Raw genomic sequence first — 21345 nt, 5'->3', positions numbered from 1 at the left:
TTCAGTGAAAGTCATAATAATATATAGCTCAGTTGCATACACGTAGCTTGGAGTCTTGTTTCTTAAGATTTTTCCCAGTTTTGAAGGGCAGGCTAGTTTTTTGAAAATGTATCACATGCATTTTGGTGCTGTCTTAATCTCTTCACAGACATTCTGTAGATACACTCTCGTCATTCATCACCTCTGCTGACAGTAGCTCTTTGCTTTCTCCTTACCCCTCTGGCTACCTTCTTGAGAAATGCACTTGTTAAACATCAACAGAACAAGGACATTCTTGTGTTAAAGGCCAGGCTATAAAGGTCTCTACTTCAAATACTTGGACAGTGTTAATTTACAAAACTTGTCCAACCAAGTGAAAAGAAAGAGGCATGAGATCCTAAATGTCAGACTGTTTGAGGCATATATGCAACACAACTTAAAAAACATGTCACATTAATAAGACTGGAAGAACAGAAGGCCTGGCCTTAACCAGTGTATAAAAGGTGCTTGGTATTAATGATGGGAACCTTACTGGTATCCTTTTTCTACAATAACCTTAACAGTTGTAGGTGTGTTCTGGGTTTTTTTTTATTCATCCCTAGTAATTATTTACTGCATTAGCAGTACTGTAAAGACTTAAGCGTAGGCCATCTGTTAAATATCAATGTCAGTCTCTGTTCCTTGTGTAAATGGAGCTTTGCTGTTGTTACCTCCAGTCAATAGTAAGAAAATGGAGTAAGAAATGCCTTTTAAAACATAGCATATTAGGAAAAAAATGAGATAAACTGGTGATGTAGTCAGGCTTTCAGTTAAATGGCCAGCTCTCTTTTTAGAAACACTGTTTATCAGTCAACTTAATTTAGAAAGGAAGGGACTGATTCTGTTAAGGACTTGCTGAGGGGAGAAGAGCAAGGCTTTTTGAAACAGAATGCAACAAAAAAGTAGCATTTTCTACTTCTGTTCGAGTGTGAAAGAAATCCAGTGTTTCAAGTGTCATGTTAGAACCAACTTTTTCTCATCCTTCTTCCCTCCACCCCACAAAAAAACCCATAGAAATAAATAAAATTCAACTCAATATTGTAGTTAAAACTTTTCACAGTATAAGCAGAAGTGTTTAGCATTTATGAGCATCTTGGCAGTTTGTTTATACTTGTTTAGAAATGCAAATGAATGCACACAAAATGCTAGGGGGTTCCCCCCCCCCCCCCCCCATCATAATTATTAGCTGCTTTTACAAAGTAATTCCATTGTTTAACACAGTGAAATTACTGAGTTGGTTATGCTGATAAAAGACATCAAATCTCAGGAAAAGCTCCAAGAGCCACACTTAAAGCATGGCCACTTGCTAATAGTTTAGAGAAGTATAATCAGTGACATAAGGGTCAAATGGCCACAGCCTTATTTATTTGTTTTTTTAAATAATGCTTGCTATAGAAGTTTTAAACAGTATCTGATAACTGGTGATTAAACTATACACTTCCTATATGGAAAACTGAACCTGGTTTTAAATGCTAAACTAGCACTTGGCAGCAACAGTGTTTGCAAGCATAGAGATTACCTTCATTTAAGTTTCCTTTTACTGCCATTTGATGATTGCTTGGGGGGTTGGGTTCGATAGGGTTTTTTTCATTTCCAATATGCAAATACAAGTCAGATGTCTAGCCTGAAACCTGCTGTTCTAAAAATCTTCAAGGGCATAGTGACAAGCAACAGGCTGCTCAGTTCTCTCAACATGAGTAAATATTTCCTCTGCCTAATCAGCTTTAAATAAAAAAATCATATTATAAAAAAGGGTTCCTGTCTAAACATATCTAACATATTACTGTGGTTTAAAAAAATAATTTCAAAATTTTTCTTTTGCATATAATTGGATTTTACTTTCTATACAAATAGCAAATCAGTTATTCTACATGAATGTTACAACAACTAACAAAAAAAATCCAAACATAATTGCATACATAAACGAAAGTTGATACAGTATGTTCTTCCAGCTAATATATCAAACCTGAAAGCTGTATTTCGTCGGAAAATAGGTTTTTAAAGGGTTACCAATTAGGGCAAATAAACATCTCAAAATAAAACACTAAGGCAAAGGCAATTGAAAATTTTGTAAATCATGTCTGGATTACTGACTTTAAATCAGTAGTCAGTAAAAAAATGTTAGTAGTCCTAAAAAAAGTAAACAAAAAACTCAAAAAAACCTATCAGCATTGTATTACAGAAAGCAGTTGAAACATAACACAATTTCAATGTAATTTGTACTGTATGCTGTTACTTAAAAGGTGTTCTGAAAAACGGTACTCTCTTCTGCTTAGGTCTTTGCACCAGGCAATCTGCACAAGCTGGTAAACGTTTGGACTGGAACCACATGAAAGCAGCTTCTTGGTCTTTATTTGCCCCCTCCCCTGGTACGCTGGACCTTATTTTTCCCTTAACCTCTTTCAGCAAGTCTGCCCTCTGCCCAGCCCCCCCGGCTGCTCACATTGCCCTGTATAGATGGTAGAATATTTAGGGCTGCAAACAGGTATAAACAAGGCAGCTGAAATGACAAGAAACAGGCCCTTTCTGGCCTCTCCCGTGTCCCTTATCCATACTGTGTGCTGTTGTATGGACATCTAGTAGAGGTCCCATTTCTTCCCTACTTGAAAAAAAAGCTAGTCAAAATTAGGCTCAACCTAGTTACAGGATGAAGCCTTGTTAATTTTCTTTCCCCACTCGGTTTTTAACATGTGCTCCTATTATGGTGGTTTACATGTCCCACTGTCAAGTTTTATATTTAAATCTATTCTAATACTGTTGATCTAAAATTTAATCTCATGTGGCTTGCAGTTTAGGAGTGAGTTCACCTTGGATTTCATTATTTTCTACAGTGATGAGAGACTGTATTGAACGATTTTTAAGGTATTGTGGTAGGCTGTATTCAGCAAATCAGGATGACCTTCTACTAATCCTCTTACATTTTGTTACTCATTGCATCTCCATTACATAAAGCTGGAGATTAGAAAACCCAGTATGTGGATTTACTATAAATCATAACTAGAAATCCTCTAACTGTTTTGTGTACATAAAGCAGTAAGTCTACTTTGTCAGACACATTCCACATTCCTTTTAATAGTTCTGTGATAACTCTCCATAAATTCTCTAGCTGGGAAGCTCAGAGATTATTCTGATCTTTGCTAGAAAATGTGTATGTCTTTACCAGTAGCTTTTTACTGTAGCTTCAGCTTAACTTCTGGAGAATCACAGTAGTAACTAATAAGAAAGTATTGGAGGAAGACTGTATTGTGTATTTCTCTATATATTTACAACTTAAATAAGGCAGGCAGCATCCTGTCAAACAGCATTGAAGGTCTACAGAAACACAAAAAATACTGAACACTGGAGGCTAGGTTATTATGGAGGAGAGCAGCTCAAAAACCTGTCTTCTCACCAGTGCAACTCAACCTTGAGTTGTACATCTCAAACTCCTGGGTTTTTTTTACTGTTTCCTAAGCATGGAACAAAACATTGCATTTTGCAGCATGTCCAACATGGATTTGCGTGACAAAAACTCGAGCCTATGCAGAACTCTCTGAATAAAAAGGCATTCGGGAAATTATACTGGTTTAAATTGTTTAGTAAGGTTGTGTTCAAACTCCTCCTTTCTTAGTATTCTGTATATTAACTATATATTGGCAAGCAGTATGGAGATAGCAGTAAAATGCAGTTTACAGTTTTAGTTCCTGTAAGCTTATAGGCTCCTGCAGTGAGATGCTGGGGTTGAGTAAGGTGATGAGGCAGAACCTGATGTGTACTGGAAGAGGACGGGATTCTACTTTTAGAGGTGGGTAAGTATTAGGAATGAACTAGAGAAGGATCCAGACTGTAGTAGACTAAAAGGAAAAGGTTGGAATAGTGAGGAAGGGTGAAAAGGATGTTATCCATCTGGGGCTGTCAGCGGTTGAAGGATGCTATGACTATATCTTCTACTGGATTTATTTGCTGCGTTCATAAAACCTGTGCCATCAGGGCATCTATTGAGGACACCAGTGATAGACTGCTGCTGTGTACAGACCTTCAGGTAAACCCTGAGGTGCCCATGACCAGCTAATACACGAAACTTCCTGTGTGACTCTGAGAACCACAGAGCACCTTGTAACTAATTCCAAGTAAGCTCAACTAGTTGTGTTACCACAAAAAAAAATTCCCATTTAAGAATTAGAAGAGGTTAGAAACTTATTCAATGAACGCAAGTGGCGTGTCTACAGCCTGGTGCAGACGCAGCAGCACCAGGAGTTAGGCACGCCCTTGTGACTGGCAAAAATATGCTCAGACACTTGGGCACCGCTTTCCACACTGTGCGGCACGTGTCCTCTAGCTCCAGGGTTCACACTTAATACTTGCCACGTTACTCATCTATCTTGCATGCGAGAAAGGGGTAAACATGACTTAAATGAGTTGGTTTCGCTATGATACATAAATGCAGAGTGTGACATCATAACAATGACATGAACAGAGATATTTGTTACTGTACCAAGTAACTGCAGAACTTGTGCTGTGACTCCATAGGCACATTCAGTCTGTCTATATCACTATAAATATCATGGGCACAGGAAAACTACCTTCCTCCTAACATTTCATTCCTCCAGCCTTATTTTATCAGTTAATTAAAATGAAAGGTACTTTGCAGTAAAGTTGGCCTAGAACCTGAAATTACTAAATGTAAGCCTGTCTTATGGCTTAAAATGGCAACTTGCAAGGCAACCTACCCCTGGCCTTGATAGTTTGCCATTGCAAACGCATCCTGCCTTCCGACTGGTTGCAGACCAATGGAATCAGCTGGCTGCTCCATTGCAAGGAAGACTGAGGGTTAATTATAGCCTGGCAGCTTTTTTGGTGGTGTTTTTTTGGTTTTTTTTTCTTTTTCTTTTTTTTTTTTTTTTTTGAGAGAGAAAGTTGACACTGTATTGCTTGCTGGTCATGTGGAGTCAAAACCAGGCTAAATATACTGCACTAACCAATGTGACATAGCTGCATGGATTCTTCACATAAATGCAGCTGATGGAGTTCTCTCTTGAGTTGACAAAAGAAAGCCTCCATCTGAGAAAGCATGCGCTGCATGATCTGTAGTGTTCTTTCTGATGCTCATTACAGCTGTAAATACAGCAATTCACTCATCTGTCCTCTGAAACACATGAATTCCTAGGTGGGTACAGCTAATACTACCCAACCTCAACAGTTGGTGTGATCTCCCATACAATTGTATCAAACTTCTTTTGCAAAGCGTGCTAAAAAAAACCCCACTCTGTGCTACTTAGTCTAGCGCCACTGCAAACAATCATGCATTCTAGAATGTTTTTTTACTGTCTGTTTTTCTAAAAGCAATACATACTCAAGTTTAAGGCCTGTTGCCCATATATCCTACTTCAGTGCAGCAGTAGGAAAGGATATACATGCTAAACTTTTTGTCACATAATGCTACAAAACATGTACTTGCTTGACTCATGTAGGAAGAGATCCTGAAAACCAAGTGGTGTAACTTTAACAGCTTTTTGGTCTGCCTGTATCTGTAATAGCACTCTAATTTTTAAGTTGACTTACTGCTTTGATCCAAATCTGGTATACATAATTGAGGCTTTAAAGTTGTTTCTTAAAATACTTATTTGCTTAAGGGAGGAGCCAAGACAAAGAGGTCCTTCATAAAAGTATGAATTTTTGATCAGTTAAGATCTACAGGATGTCCGTTTTCTTGATTTCTATTTCAATGTAATAGTTATAGCGTCATATTCTTTGGGTACAAAACACATTTTAGTATTGCTTAAGGAAATAAAAACCTCATGTTTATGAAATTCTGATGTAGAAAGGTATTTTTAATGTATATTTATCTGGTACCTTGAGTTCTATCTAACTTCAGTGTGCATTGAGCAAAATCTTTATGCTACATTACACACTTTAAAAGGCTGTTGTTTTATTTACCACATTTCACAAACAACAAATACTGAGTGCCTGAGGCAAGTGCATGCTTCATTCCAGAAGGTGCTGGCTGGAGACATGTTACATGTGCCACACATGACACATTTTGGCAGGGATTTATAAAAGCAAAAACTCAGTACTGTCAGCAGCTTTGTTAGGACACGCAAGAATGTCAGAATCCCTCTATGTATGAAATTAATTAGAAAAATTGCTCATAATCATAATTCTCTGCTAAAGTGACAGATAATCCTTACTCTATAAGCTATGCAGACTTTATGGTGCAGAGACTGTTGCTAATTAACTCCACTGCTCTCTCTGGAGGCTTTTTGTCAGTGTGTTTGTTGTCTGCTCCTTTGAAAGCCGGAGCTTTAAAGAGGATTGCTGGTAAAAGTTCATTTGTTTCATCCCAAGGTAGTTTTCTGCCCATCTCCCTGGATTCATTAGATCTTTATTTAAATGTCACTTTCTTGCTGGTTCTATCATAGTGGGTGGGAAAAATGTTCTTTTCTTAATTTCCTATTGTTTGACAAGAATTTATCTTTCATCTACTCCTTTCCCTCAAAATGGCAGTAGGCATTTTCATTGAAACTCAGAAAATGCTTTCCATTTCCTGTTTAAATACATGTAACTTTATGCTTTAAACAATTAAGCATAAGAAGTCAGCCAAAGTAGTGATTTGAACTGCTTGAATTTCAGGAGGAAGTAAGAATAGACTCTTTGATTCTCCCAGGAGTCATCCCTAAGCAGGGCTTAGAAATCATGCTGGCAGAACAAATGTGTGGTTCTATCCAGAAAGCACAAATTAGCCAGTTTCCAGAGTAATTTTGTTAATTGTATTAAAGCTTAATTTACTAAACTTGCAGCTCTGTAGCTTTGCCTCCAGCAGGGAGAAGAAAACAAACCCCACCCAGTATACCCCCTTGTAAGCCCTGGGTAGTCACTAATCACAACTGAATAAACACCCGCTTGTTAGTTCAAGTAATAAATACACGATTCTACAGTTCTCCATTTCCTCCTTGGTTTCTTCTCACATTGCCTTCACCTGATAGAGCCGCCTATATCAGGATAATAGTTTTCTGACACTTCCAGCTGCGTGTGGCCTGACTGCAGCTCAGTACCTTGGGCAAGACGCACAGATAGTCTGACAAGGAAGGGGGAAGCTAACCACTGTTTATGGCAACAGCTTCCTTTGTTTAAAGGATAGGAAAAATAAAAATAAAGGTTTTACTTACTAGTACTCTCTTGCCTACCTCGTTCAGTGGAGGTGCTATCAAGGGGCATAAGCACTTTTAATTTGACCACAGTAAGTAAAGCAGATTGAGAAAACTGGAGGAACGTTCTAAACTAACACAAATACTAAAGTGAAATTTACGTAGTATCAAATTCATGATGATACAACTAGGCAGACATCCAAAAATATTAAACAATTACCTTTATGGCTCTGGCTGCTAACTGAAAAGTAACTAAATATACAAGATAAGTGATATTGTTTTTAATAGGCACTCTGATAATTTATAAATAGTTATTTATGTCAACATATGTAGTAGTTGTGAATGAAACTGGATATTTAAAGTTAGTGCTATTAAAAGAAAACTGAAAGTCACTTCCTGGTTGAGTGAACTGTAACTTCTTGGTTTAGTCCAGTCAGTAGTTATGTCTGTCTTCTTCTCTGACACAGACAGTTTTATCTCTGACCTGGAATACCAGCCATCAGGTTCAACAGAGAAATGGACTCAACATTCAGCACTCATGTCCAACTCCTATGTGGAAAATCTAGAGGGTGAGTCTGCTTACGGAAACGCTTCAATGTTTGAAATTGGAGCATGAAGGAAAGGGGAAAGTGTTTTGATAGTCTTAATATCTACAAGTGAAAAGCGCTATGTAATACTTCAGTATTGCTATAACTGGACACCTGTGTATTCTGAAATAACTGGAAATTCAGAAGTTGTGAACCAGGTGTACACTCATTCAGTAAAAAACTCCACTTAAAGTATATATAGCTGCCACAGAACTTCCTGAGTGCTGTAGGATCCAGTAAAACAACAGAAGAGGATATGAAAATCCTAAGCCAAGTATGAGCAAGGCTGTTGAGTGGCCAGATCAGTTACCTCTGAGAGATTCTGAATGGTTTTGCTTTTTTAAAAAGTTAAAGCAATGTCAGTTTAAATAGATGGAGTACAGTGGCAAGCACTACTGATCAATCCAAGTATTAGGAATACTGATTAACAAATAGATTTCTAGTTGAATGTACACTGTAATTGGGAAAGATCGTCTGGATTTATTTTAAGATGCTTTCAGCTTCTATGTCACATATAAACAAGAAAATTATGCACTATGACTCTTTAAAATAGTAACAATATTAGAAATTGACTCATGGTATATTGGTTGTGTTTGTGTTTATACTCATTCTTTAAGTGTTTTTTTCACTTGATTACAAACATGCCTAAAATGCCAAAATACTGTCTTTTTTTACTCAATATATACACACACATGTAACATTTTACTTTCCCCATAGATTTTTCAAGGGGAATACCTAAGTGTACAGTAGATTTGAGATTAACAGTGAAGTAACCAAGCCCTGTGTATAGGTTTAGTAAAACTCCCAAAATTCGTACGCAAGACTGACCTTAATTTTGCCCATGAAACTGAAATACATCATGGTTTTGACCTTTTACAATCTTTCAAAATACTTAGTTCTGCTTTCCTTACATAGCAAAATGTTATTAGTAAGGTAAGTAGCTACTATACAGAATGGCAAAACCAGGGAAAGGACTCCCTACACTAAATTGAAATTTTTATATATTGAAACTGCAAATCAATTAGTAAAATACCAGCTATGGCTTAGATTATTTCTGTGTTCTGTATCCTGTGCAACTCAGAATCTGGTAGGTACAGAATAATTGTTGAGGATCAAAAGTTCTCAAAACAATGACAACTCAATTTAATAATAAAACAACCCCCCAAATATCATCAACTAAGGGGCAACACACAGGTTGGCAAACCCCAAACTGACAATAATGAAACACACGCCAAAAGATCCCTTTTAAAAGGGTCACACGAACAGAAATCCAGACCCAGAGAGAAAAATGTTTACACACCAGTGCTAGCATCTGAGAAACACTATTGTGAAACATGGCATTTTTAAAAATTTAAAGTAACGAATGTTTTAGGTATTTTGTGTAAGATAGTCAGTGTGGTACTAATGCCAGAGATGTGTTTACACAGGGAAGTTAGGTCTGTACCTTGAAAAATGATTAGCGTCAAGTCAGACAAGCTGTAACTGTACTAGTACCACAGAATGCTTACAGATTTAAGTTACAGGCTTAAGATAGGAAGAGTATAGCTTATAAATTACACTGCTGAACAGGAGAGCAACTGTAACTAGTGTGCTGCAGGAGATCAGACAATCTGCAAAGGCAGGAAATACACTGATGGAATACTTGAGTCATCCTTTATAGAATGGGTACGTGTGATGACTGCTTCATGGAGCACTAAGTCATGAGAAGAACCCACAAGGGGAAACATCTCTTTTTTTGGTCCAAAGGAGCATACAGGAACTGCTTCCAAAAAAATTACAATAAAAAAAAAAAAAATCCATCTTCATTTTGTAGCAGTTTCAATACTACATGCTGTGACAAACTTTAAAAGGGGAACCATAAGAAAACAATAAAACTTGCTTTAAAAATAGGTGGTCAAGGGTAAAACAGTTGCAAGTAGTCTGCAAACTATTTATGAAGACTCAGATTAAGTGTACAACTACACTGGAGTGAGAGACTACAAGCTGCTTACAAATGCAGAAAACAGAAAAAAAACAACACATTAAAATTATGAGTTCAAGTGTGAAACCTGGCTGGCAGATGACAAATGAAGAATTCAGTTAAAATTAGATAAATGAACTTTGACAGATTTTTGTACTGATGCTCATAGGTGAGGAGCTAGAGATTCTCATGCCAAAGCCCTCTGAAAAAGGGAGATGTTGCAGGACCTGTCTCAAGTAAAAAGGTTTCAGAACAAATGGATAAACAGACTGTGACAACTCACCTCAACTAGATGACACACCAGACGAGCTCTGAAAGAGTAAGCAACAGTTGAACCATCAAGTGTAATGTTGGTAGCTATATAACCGCTTGCTTAAATCTGATTTGGAGCCAGGGTACTGGAAGTTGGTAAATGTGACATGGCTGCTGCTCAGCTAATGAGGCGTGAAAAACAAAAACTGTCTAGAAACCTCTACAGGAATACCTTGTGATTAAAGAAAATCTTTAGTTATAAAGGAGTGGAAATTAAGGTAAGGGAAGGAGAAAAAAACCTGCCTTAATTCTATACATACAGCGCCAAGCTCTCTGAACTATTCTCATTTAAAGCCCTCTTGTATTTAAAATGGACAAGTCTATGAAAAATTGCTCAGTAGTGTTAAAAGTAGTCTTAGAGGGGCGAATAAATGCTATGAGTATTGAGGAAACCAGCAGAGAATGAAAAAATGCTACTGTATAGTTCTGTTACGTGCCCACATCTTGTCCCCAATGTTACAAAAGAATCAGATGCCTACATGCTGTTGTGTGGGGTGTTGTGGTTAAGGACAACTAGAATGACCAAAGATTTGGCACAGAAGTTACATTGAATCAGCTGGGACTCTGCAGCCAGAAAACTGAATGAGGAGGCTAAGTACAATAAAACAAATGGGTGGCATGGAAAAGGTAATGAAAAATACTTCTGAGGAGAGAAAATAATAAAAGTAGCCACCAGGTAATCGTGCAGCAAGTTCAACACCTATAAAAAAGCATTGCAACAGCTATATGTTGTTAGCCTTTGGAACTTACTGTCTCAGGAAGTTGCAGATAACTGAATTTTGCACAGACAATAAAGACCCTGGGGAGAAAAATCTAAATGGGACTATTCACCACAAGATACTGTCAATGCCCTGTGCCAAACACATTTTGGAGGCTGGTGGAACACCCTGGGGAAGCATCATCATGTGTTTTCCCTCAGCCTCTACTATTGCTCATTACCTACCTAATGGCTTCTAATCTGAACTGGTTTGCTTGTAGTTCTCCAGAGGTTTTCAGGCAGTATTTTTGACCTACAAAATCTAAAATGCTTGGAAACTGCCTACTAGAGAGATTCTCTTGTCCTGTAGAAAGTATAAATGCCGATTATAGATTACCAGCTTCCTGTAAGGGAAAACAGATCACTTGCACTATTCCCAGAAAGGCCCCTAGGTTCAGGAGTTGCTTATATTTTCCCTTGTGCTCTAGCACAAAAATATTTGTCTCTTAGCATTCACAGAGATAGGGGGAATTAAGTACAGAGCAATTTAGAAGCATGTTATTTGGTTGATACTTGATTTTAAAAGATAGTGCCTTTACTTCTGCTGTTAGAATTTCAAACACTTATGTTAGAGATTGTGCTACATCTGCATGTGGTTTTATTCTAATATAAAATATTCAGTAAGGTGGTACAGGTACACAAGTTGACTGCCGATTATGGATTGGTCTCTCCCTGAGAGATTAACTTAAGGTGGCATTGTAGAATTGATTAAACAAACCAGTGGGAGAGAAGCATGTATCTTACCAATGTATCAAAGCACCAGTTCCTCTTTTAAGAACTTGTTACTATACATCAGCACATTTTTTTACTTTATCCAAAACACTCAGCAACTTATTGAAAGCATCAGCTTTCACGATGTTGTCACGCTTCATAACACAAGAGCTTTGATCTGTTCAAATCAGCTCACACGGGTCATCTTTTGTAGGCGAGCACCTCTCCCACGAGGCTGGTCAGCCCTGCTCCCCGGCCCCAGCGCCCCTGGAACAGCTGCTGCTAGGGTTACTGCCCCTCGCCACGTGTGTCACTCGCTGCACAAATGGCTGAGCTGTTCAACCTAATTTTAGTTTATCTTGAAACTGTGGATTGCAAATTGCAACAGTTTTAAGAGATCTTCATGAACAGTCTGGCTGTTCATGCAGCAAACAGCTGGAGCGGTAACTTTATCAGCTGTCTCAGTGCAAGTCTTCAGTGACCAAGAGCCAAAGCCTCGGCCTGAAAGATAAAGGGGAGGCGGGGGAGAAGAGGCCTCCAAGGAGCTGTGGCCCAGTTTCCTGTCAATCTCACAGGCTCAGCTGTCTTTCATGTGTGCAGTCAGTAGGGACTTGAAAAAGCAAACAGAACACTATGTGAAATCAAAACAGTGGGAACAACCCCGTAAAACAGAGTATGTGGTTGCTTCCATTTTACAAGCTTAACAGCAGATCCAAAAGTCAGAGCTAGTCATCATCTTCTCTGTTCCACTGGTACTGATGTCAGTATGCTGCTTAATTTTTTTGAAAGGTTATAGGGGCTTGAGCCTCCAGCTGACTTCCAGTGCTTTTTCAATGCAGTATGTTCATGGGGTTTTGATGCAGCACAGAAAGAGAAGAACAAAACCACAGAAACCAACTTTGGAATACAACACTGCAGTATCACCAGTATTGACAGGTCCAATCTGATCTGTCTGTAGCAGGAGGTTTTCTCCCCACCATGTTAAATTCTGTTCTGCACAATCTATTTTTAACTATTAGCATAAATTTACCAGCCAGTTTATACTATGTATAAATATTAGGAAAGAAAAAGGTGAAACTACTGCAAATAAAGTATCAGCTGAGATTCTGAAATCTGGGATAACTGCCAAAGATGTCAATTAAATAGAAATAGGAAAGTTGTTGAAATAATTTCCATTTTAGAGCCCAATTTAAAAAGAAAAAAGAAGAAAAAAAAAAAGCTGTATTGCATCGTTTTCTGTAGTGGAAGAATCTGCCACATTGCTATACAGTGTAGCATGTGCCTAATCTGAGCCAGTCATTATTTCAAGATCAGCAACCTGGATTGTTAGCACATAAAATATTCAATAACACTTTCGATGTTACCACTCAATTGACATTGAGCATCCAAAACAATTTTAAGTGATCAGTAGGTACTAAGTGAGTCCTAAATATTAGCTAGACCTCTGTAGTTATTTAGTATGTAAAATATTTCTGGTTCCTTAGCTCTTGACAGTAGAGGCCCAGGGCCTGGGATTAGCAGTCAGAACACCTGGCACCAAAACAGCACTGATCCAGCTGGGGAAGGAGGCAGGACAAAGGTAGTAGACGGAAAGAGTCAAGGTCCTTCTCATAACTGTTCACCTCCATCTTAAGTCTCATGAGATTGGCTCTTTTCAAAAAGGCAACAGAAGCATCAGCTATACAACACAACTGAACCTGGCAGACAGACCACAGAGCCTTAACGACATATGTGAGATCGCTCTTACTGAATCCTGAAATAGCTCTGCAGCCTTCCCCTAGGAACTTGTGCTGAGAAAAGAAAGGAAATTTAAGAAGTACATGTATTACCGAAGCCATGCATCGTGGCTTCCCAGTATCTATTTGGTAACTGAGTGCCTTTTAGGGTTAAGCAAAAGGACATTTAAAGTCTTCCTGACTGTTCCTAGGACAGCATAGCCCAGGTAATCCAGTCAAAATTAGGAAAGGCGGGATAAAGTGGTCGTCTGGAAGTACATAAAGTATGTTTTCTTTTGTTTGTAAAGCATCATCAGTATAGCCGGAGCTCTGCCCTTTCTCAGGACTGCTGAAATTGCCTTCCTCTCCCAGTTTGTCACCTAAGAACTTGGATTTTGCTAGACAACGTTGTAGAAAACCTGTGTTTATGATCATGAATTACATTTTCAGTTTTAATCGCAGACCACTAAAATGTCCTGTGATTGACCCTGTGTGGAAGAAGGTAACGTGTCATGCACTCACATACTAACCTTTGGATTGCTACTTCAGTCTTTCAACTAAAACGGTCTTCTCCATCACAAATTAATACAGAAAGGAAAACACTGCATTACTTCACCTTCCGTCTTGTACACATCTATGCAGGATTTTAACTCTTCTTCTGAATACATGATTTAGATTTTAAGCTTCTTTAATTTATACCACTGCCCTGTCAGAAAGCCATGTTAATGACAATAATGCTGGTAAACACAGGATGTCCTTCATATAAAGCCAAATGCTTCCCAATTTAGGCATATGCAGGCATCTCATTATTTGCTGCCTTAAAACTGAGTTGTACATCCCTTCAGTGAGCTGTTCCAAAGGACTTCCAGGCTGCCTACTTTTGGTAAATATTCAGTACGGCTTCTTTACAAGGTTTTTTTCAGGCTTTAACAGACCAGCCTTCTCTGGAAAGGCTGCTCTCTTGGTTTAAATGCCCATTCCTCCACCTGCTAGCCTGCAGCTGGGGCAGCACTCCCTGCTGTCCCCAGGGGGATCCCTTCCATCCCTCACAGGCACCTCTGGCACTGCCTGCCCGGCCCCCAACGCTGCCCTGCCCCGGCCTCTCAAACCTGGCAGCCAGACTACCATGGCACAGAAGGTTAGAGCACTTTGATCTCAGCTGCTGGCTTCCGCAGGCTCTGCTTGCTTTGAAGCATTTTCACCATCATCTGTACATAATCTAAATCCATGTATAGTCTTCCGGAGTCTGCAAGCTTCCCCCATGCATTTGTTGCTTACAGACTTCCACGCAGCTGAAATGGGCACACGTGGAAAGTATAAAATAGGAAGATGTGTTAGTCAGGAGGCTGTAGTCTGTGAAAAAGTGTGAAGACATCTTTGCCAGACAGCAGAAAAAGGATTCTGGCCTTTTATTTAGGCCTGCACAGTGCTCTGACACAACATAAATTTAGATACTACTTTTTATTTTTAAAAGTGCCCACTTGAATACTGGTTGGGTTTAAAATTTAGCGATCCTAACAAAATCCCTGTAGCAAGTAAAACTACTCTGCTAGAATTTTCTGTCGGAAAGAAGACAAGGCGTACTGCATTTCCCTTAGAAACGGTAGATGTTTCTGATGTAAATCTATATAAACCAGATAAATCTGTATTGGCCCACATGCTAAAAATGTTGCCAAAAACAAGTTCTCCAGCGGCAAAATGAAAGGTACGACAGAGCTATAAAACAGCTTCTTGTAAACAAATCTATGATTACTTTAAAAAACTAAACCAACACAAAATAACCTTTAACTTAAATTTAATACTCTACATAATGAATTATGCAGAACTCTGGCAAATAAAACACCACCTGACCAGCTATTGTATTCACCGTGTAATGTGATTTAAGGAAAATTCAATGCCACGTGGGTACATGCCGCTCAGTGAAACACCTTTGCCTGTGGGAACTACAAAATGTTGCAACAACCTAGACCAGTTTGTTCTGATGTTGCCAGTACAGGTACACATCATCTATCAAAACTTAAAAGAAGTAACCACCTAATAATTTCAGAATACAAAAGGTATTTGGCCGTGTTGCTTTCTGTGCTACTGCTCATCAAAGTTTTAGTAGTACTGAACAGCTGCAATATTTGATTTGCGCAAAGCAACTGTTCTGTAGCATACAGTGGATAATAGCTGTTGGAGGGCCTATAGTTAGAGCAAGCTGGCGAGTGCCCTGACAGAAACTGAGGGAGCATAGTTCTCCTAAGTAAACATCTAACTTTCGATTTAAAAAAAATGAAAATCTTGATTTATGCATTGTGTGGGCATAATAAAAATACTTTAAAAAGTATCCTACCGGTAGTCACACAGTTTTCAGTGTCGTAGTGCCTGTTAAGTTAATTGAATGAGAGATTTATTTGAAGCTCAATAAATTTCAAGTCTTGTAATGCTCCAGGGAATTGGTTATTACGTAGCTCAACTGAACAGTTTTAACCTTTGGGCTACAATAATGTGTAATTTTAACAAGCTGTCCTTGCATTCATGCAAGAGAATACCATTGCCATTGATTGACTTTTAGATAACAAATACCTCCTCCATGGTTACATACGGGTATATGCAATAAGGGGATTTTAAAGCTTTCCTAAGTAAACTAAACAAGTATAGACAAAACTTGTTCTCAGAGTTGGATTTTATACACATTATACATACTTCAGAGCATTCATAACATTACTGCATTTTCTCTTGGACCCATTCATGCTGCTGCTGCAGCAAAAGGCAGTGCTCAGACTGTTGAACGCTTTATAAAGAACGCTTTACACTACCTGTAGACTGAGTTTGTTATGCTTCTGCCAGACAGGAATGGTTAGTAGAAAGCTAAATCCTGCTATGGAAAATTAAGGAAGCATTAAGAAGGGTGGCGAAGTATATCAATATTGTTTTGTGAAGTTACCCAAGGGAGAGCAAAAGAGCAAAAGCCTGTGTTCCAAATCTGTTATGACTTCAATAGAAGCAGCTTACTAGCAAAACCAAAGTTATTATTTTTACTAGAAATGGTCCTTACTCAACAAAAGGATCCCATTAAATGCTTGTTTATAGAAGGTCCAAACAAACTCATGTCAGAGGCTTTTCTCTTATTACTACAATTCAGCATATTCAAAGTCTTGCTGAAGAAGAGATTCTGTGTATGTACTGACACTCGGTCATGGAAAACAACATGACTGACTGCCTCTGCTAAACTCAACTCCGCTGCAGTCAGTTATCTAGGCTTTACAGTAACACTGCAAAATTGTCATTGGTTGGCAAGTTAAGTGCTACTTTGTCATACTCAGTGGCGTCCCTCACTTGTAAATAGTAATAGTTGACTAATCTTTGAGTTTGACACACACACACAGGCACACAAACTGATGTGACATGCATATCAGTCAATCTTAATTCTTCACTGTAGAAAAGCTGACTGGTAACTAAGGAAGATTCTGTTATTGCAGTTTCAGAAATGCAAGTATTCAGAAAACTGGCCGATTAAATAAACATATAGGATTAAAAAGAATATTCTATTAATGCAAATCCAAGTTCTGAGGAAGTTCTGTAAGTAGCTTGAAAGAGCCAAGAGTTATTAGTTATTTGTTGGGCCTGTAACACTCTTGAACAGAACGAGTTCTGTGGGGAGATCTGTACTGGACTGACCTATGCTTTGCCCTTCATTTGTATCTGTATGTATATGAATATGTACGTGCTTATTTTTTTCTAGTGTTTTAGGGATTCTCCAACATGGATTATGGTAAGTACAAAGTATAATGCTGTGTAATACTACAAGAAACTAGGACTTTATTTTTTCCCTTGCTCGACTGTTAGTGAAGTTCATCCTCTGTTGCTTAACTGCATCAAGACGTAGGAGTGAAAAATTTATTTTAAAAAGGGATACACTGATGAATTTTGCCTTTTGAAAATCATAAAAACAATCACTTCTTAATTTTTTTTTTTTTACTGTAGTGAATGAGATCATAGGAAGAGATATGTCACAGATCTCAGTGTCACATGGAACAACAGTGGCCAGCCAGTCTGCACGTACATGTCCTGGATCTCTGGAGACAAGAATATCTGATGGAATCCAGTAACGGATAAGCTTACAACTAAACGTCCATGAAAACTTAACAGTTTCTCTGAATATTTCTTCGTCCTCTTCCTCTTTAGACTTACTGTGCTTCCAACTCTGTGGCCTTTATGAACTGGAACAGTGGATCCTTGCAAAGCCCTTTTAGCGGGTTACATTTTTGATGTAGAGACAGAGCATTTTAATTATAGTTCCTCAGATGCTGTAAAGAGACTTCTTAAAATGGACACACAGAATCTACACCAGATATTTTAACTGTTTTAAAGTTACAAACAAGCTTTGCTTTTTGCATTTAAATAGAATACTTTTATACTGTAAGTGCTTCAGATGTGTGGAGATGTTAGTTTGCTCTTATAATATTCACAGTACTGAATGTGGAAGAAGATTTTAATACACATCTTCAGTGTGCTGCTTTCCCTTAGAGATAGTATAGTTTGTAACTGATGATTTGCAACACCTTTTGGTCATTTTGGAAAGCCTTTAAAGCTTCTATTGTTTATTTTTTTTTTTAATACGATCTTCCAGTGGCAAATCATACCTGTCATCTGAAGCCAATGCCATGGAAGCCATTGTGTATACAAATACTGTAGTGTTTTCTTTCTTAGATTCATAGGAAGCAAAGCCAAATGTAGATCTGCACTTGTTTATAAACTGAAAATGTTACTTGATAGGCTGCAAAAAGACCATTCCATCATGAAAGTGTTGGGATAGAAATGACATTCCAAAATTTAAACTTTTATAACTTTGTGGATAATCTTCCTGTTCTTTATTAGCACAGGCTCCTTCTTGAAATAGCTTTTTCTTAGAACGTTACATTTGTAATCAAATTTGAGCAGTAGGATTTTAGATTAAAGAACAGCAACATCAAAGCCAGGCGAAGTTTTCATATTTGCTGAGGATCTAAGTGTTCCTGTTACCCCTGCAGAATATGGTTTTGAAATCACCAATTCAGTGGCATTCAAGTTTTCCATGCAATAAATCATTTGATCACATCTGTATCTTTTATATGCCGTATGCCTGACCTGCCACTTGGAAGTGCTAAGGAGATGACAATTACAGTTCCTTAACCACTTAATCTGTTTATAAATGTCAGTTTGCTAAGAAGTTATTTACTGTGAATTAGTGATTAGGTGGTATCATTTGCCCATGTTTAATTGTAAGCGTGTGAAGTAGAAGCTACCAAAGAAATACACGAGATGTGCTCAAAGGATGCATTTCCCTTACCCACGTAATCTGGTACATTTGAAACAATCTGTTTACATGGCTATTAAAAATCTCAGGCCTCTATGATTAGAAACCTAGGAGAGGATCTGAAACTGCCTGCTGAGGCCATAACCATTTCCCTCCCCCAGAAGACACTGTCGTTTACAGAGCTTGCTGATATGGAACATACAGGGTACAACAGTCGCAGCAACATAAGATCAGAAATACACTGAACCTCACAATATTTAAGACATTAGTTTTAGTTCCTCATTTGGGGGAGCCATGATGCTCTAATGAAATTTAAGACTGAATACACTCAAAAGATTTTGCAACGTAGAAAACGTATTTGCATTGAAACTAGTTCAGACAATTGTGAACATGCTAGTGGTTTAACACCTGTGGAGCACATGCCTCTTTCTACAGAAAACTACTAAAGACTTAAATTTACAGTAAAATGGTCTTAAAGTGGATACCATTACTGAATTATAATACCTGTAAGAGTAAACACAGATTCTACTGATGCTCATTTTGGCAGACAGTCATGGGGAAAACTTTCTATGGAGCCTTTTGCAGGCAAAACATTACACCTAAATTTAAGTCAGTGCTCAAGCAATACCATTAAAGTAGCTATAACTGCATCTTTCTAATAGCTGAATTATGAACTTTTAAATAGACCATACATTAAGCGGGTGAAAATATAAGTCTTTATCATATACTTCCTTTTAAGAATGCAGCTTAAGGCTGCAGTTTCATGGTTATTTCACACAACTTAATGCAAGGCCACTATGTGCGTGCTGGGAATCTTAAGCATCCTTTTGTGAATGTATTGTTCAATGATGAAAATCTTTAAATTTGCAAGAAACAAATTAGCAGGGCTGTAATCTCAAGAGTGTGATATTGTAATTGTCCCTCAGCGATGGTGCTTTACTCTGTCCTCTACTCATTTACATTAAAGATCCTGGAAAAGGATTAACATGCTCAGAAACACATCTGATGTTTTTAATACCTTAAAAAAAAAAAAAAAAAAAAAAAAAGGAAAACAAAACCACACCACAGAAAGAAAACAAAACAAAAACCACCCCCAAAACCACACAACACTGTAAACTATGTAATTGTCTTCAGACTGTGTGCTGGTGGCAAGGCACGTTCCAGTTTCATTCATGTATTGGGTCTTTTGCATTAACCATTGTTTGTAGGAGAATTCTAACTTAAAAGCTTTTCATACTGTATGGGATTTATGCTCCTTTATCCTACTGGTACAGACTCTCCTTGCAAGTTCTCCAAGTAGCTGGAATTCACACTGTACCTAAAATATAGGAGCCCAAACAATCCGGAGTTGCTATGCACTAAATTTTCTGATGCCTTTAAATACCTTGATGCCTGTAGACATAGAGATGCTTTCCTATTTAAAAATTAAGTAAAAAAAATACACCTTTGGATACTAAAGCAGTTTTGTATTTGCCTTGTAAAAGCTTCAGTACAAGGGTCTTAATTTTATTTTAGCTTGTGTGATAATGTAGGTAAAGACTGTTAATCTTGTATAATTTTAGTGATATAAAAAGCACACAATCTCTATTGGACTATGCAAATTTAATTAAACAAAAGAACCCGGCAACTGTTGATATTTTGTTGGCATCCACTTCCTTGCCCTTAAGTCCTCTCTTCTCCCCAAGTACTTTTCCAAAACTTTTTAATAATGTAGATTATCCTGAAGGAAAGCCTTAATGATGAGGTAGCTTTTCTATAAGGAGGGTCAAAGATCAATGCTAAAAACAAATTTAAGAAGTAGTATATTCATCTGGTGGGGGAGGGGGGGTAATTTCTGAAATTACCATAAACTAGCAATCTGAATTTCTGTAGTAAAACTTTCATGTTATCAGGGGAACTGCCGTCCTTTTTAAACCAAAGAATGAAAATAACATGAAGTTTTGTTCTGATACAAACAAAGCTTTGAAACTCTATTTTTGATACTCATAATGGATGTCATTCCTTGAGGTTCGGAAATTGTTCAAATTGAAGTTTTATATTTAAAAATGTGGGACAATAAAGATTAAGTTCTAGATGTTTACAGAGCCTTGTATTGTAATTTCATGTACATTTTGTATTTTAAACATTTTTGTAAGTTATGATTGCAGTGCTACTTGCAGAAATAAAGGGAAAAAACTTGCATTTAGGCTCTTAAATCATAGTGTTCGAATAAATAAAAAGAATGCAGATGCATTGTCATTTATTTAAAATGCAGACCCAAATGCAGAGCAGGAAGAAACTCCCTATTTGCGATGCAGCGGTAAGCAGCTATGCTCTGTTTGTGACACATGAAATGAGGGACATTTAATATTCCCCCTGGAAGAGTAGCAATTTTGAAGCACTGTGGTAAGAGTCCAGCAACACATTTAATGAATGATCAGCAGTGCTGAGAGCGCATCAGTTCGCACAATAATTAGTGATTTCCTACTTGCAAGTATCACTTCAATTAGACAATCACAAGATTATTTTGAGAAAGCATTATTCAAGAAGCACATCATAAACAGAAATTTCCATTCCTGGAGGGATATCATCATAGGCAAAATGCAGTTAAACTGTTTCAGAAATAGATGTAAAATTCCTACAAGGTCTAAATTATTTGCCAAATCTTGGCTGATCAAGCAGTACTGAGGGAAATGCCTTTGGGAATGCTACGGTAGATTCAGGCCTTAAAATCTGTCTCTCATCTCAGTGATAGCAGCTCTACTGAGATGATTTTTATCGACCTAGCAGTTTTGTTACACTGTCTTTTACTTATCTGTGGAATCCTTGGGTGTATTAAGGTGTGCAAGTGTTCCAAATTCAGTGCTGAAGAAAAAGCTCTGGCCTTGGTTACCAATGCAC

General features: G+C 37.8%; 1 protein-coding gene across 3 annotated transcripts in view; it reads left to right on the top strand.

Moving 5' to 3' along the window:
• NFATC3 (nuclear factor of activated T cells 3) overlaps nt 1-20688 on the top strand; it is a 72701-nt gene extending 52013 nt beyond the window's left edge. Inside the window, exons 10-12 of one of the 3 annotated variants that reach the window (XM_042797423.1) lie at nt 2295-2387; nt 7610-7711; nt 17154-20688. In XM_042797423.1, the coding sequence (XP_042653357.1) occupies nt 2295-2387; nt 7610-7711; nt 17154-17278 (320 nt within the window). In that variant the 3' untranslated portion in view covers nt 17279-20688. The remainder of the gene's footprint in view (nt 1-2294; nt 2388-7609; nt 7712-17153) is intronic. The other 2 variants (XM_042797424.1, XM_042797425.1) reach the window with 2 other exon arrangements.
• Nucleotides 20689-21345: the final 657 nt, after the last annotated feature.

This window comes from Tyto alba, unplaced genomic scaffold (genome assembly GCF_018691265.1).
Source record: "Tyto alba isolate M040663 unplaced genomic scaffold, T.alba_DEE_v4.0 Super-Scaffold_26, whole genome shotgun sequence".
NCBI classification, from domain to species: Eukaryota; Metazoa; Chordata; class Aves; order Strigiformes; family Tytonidae; genus Tyto; species Tyto alba.
This window is presented reverse-complemented; position numbering and strand designations above follow the sequence as displayed.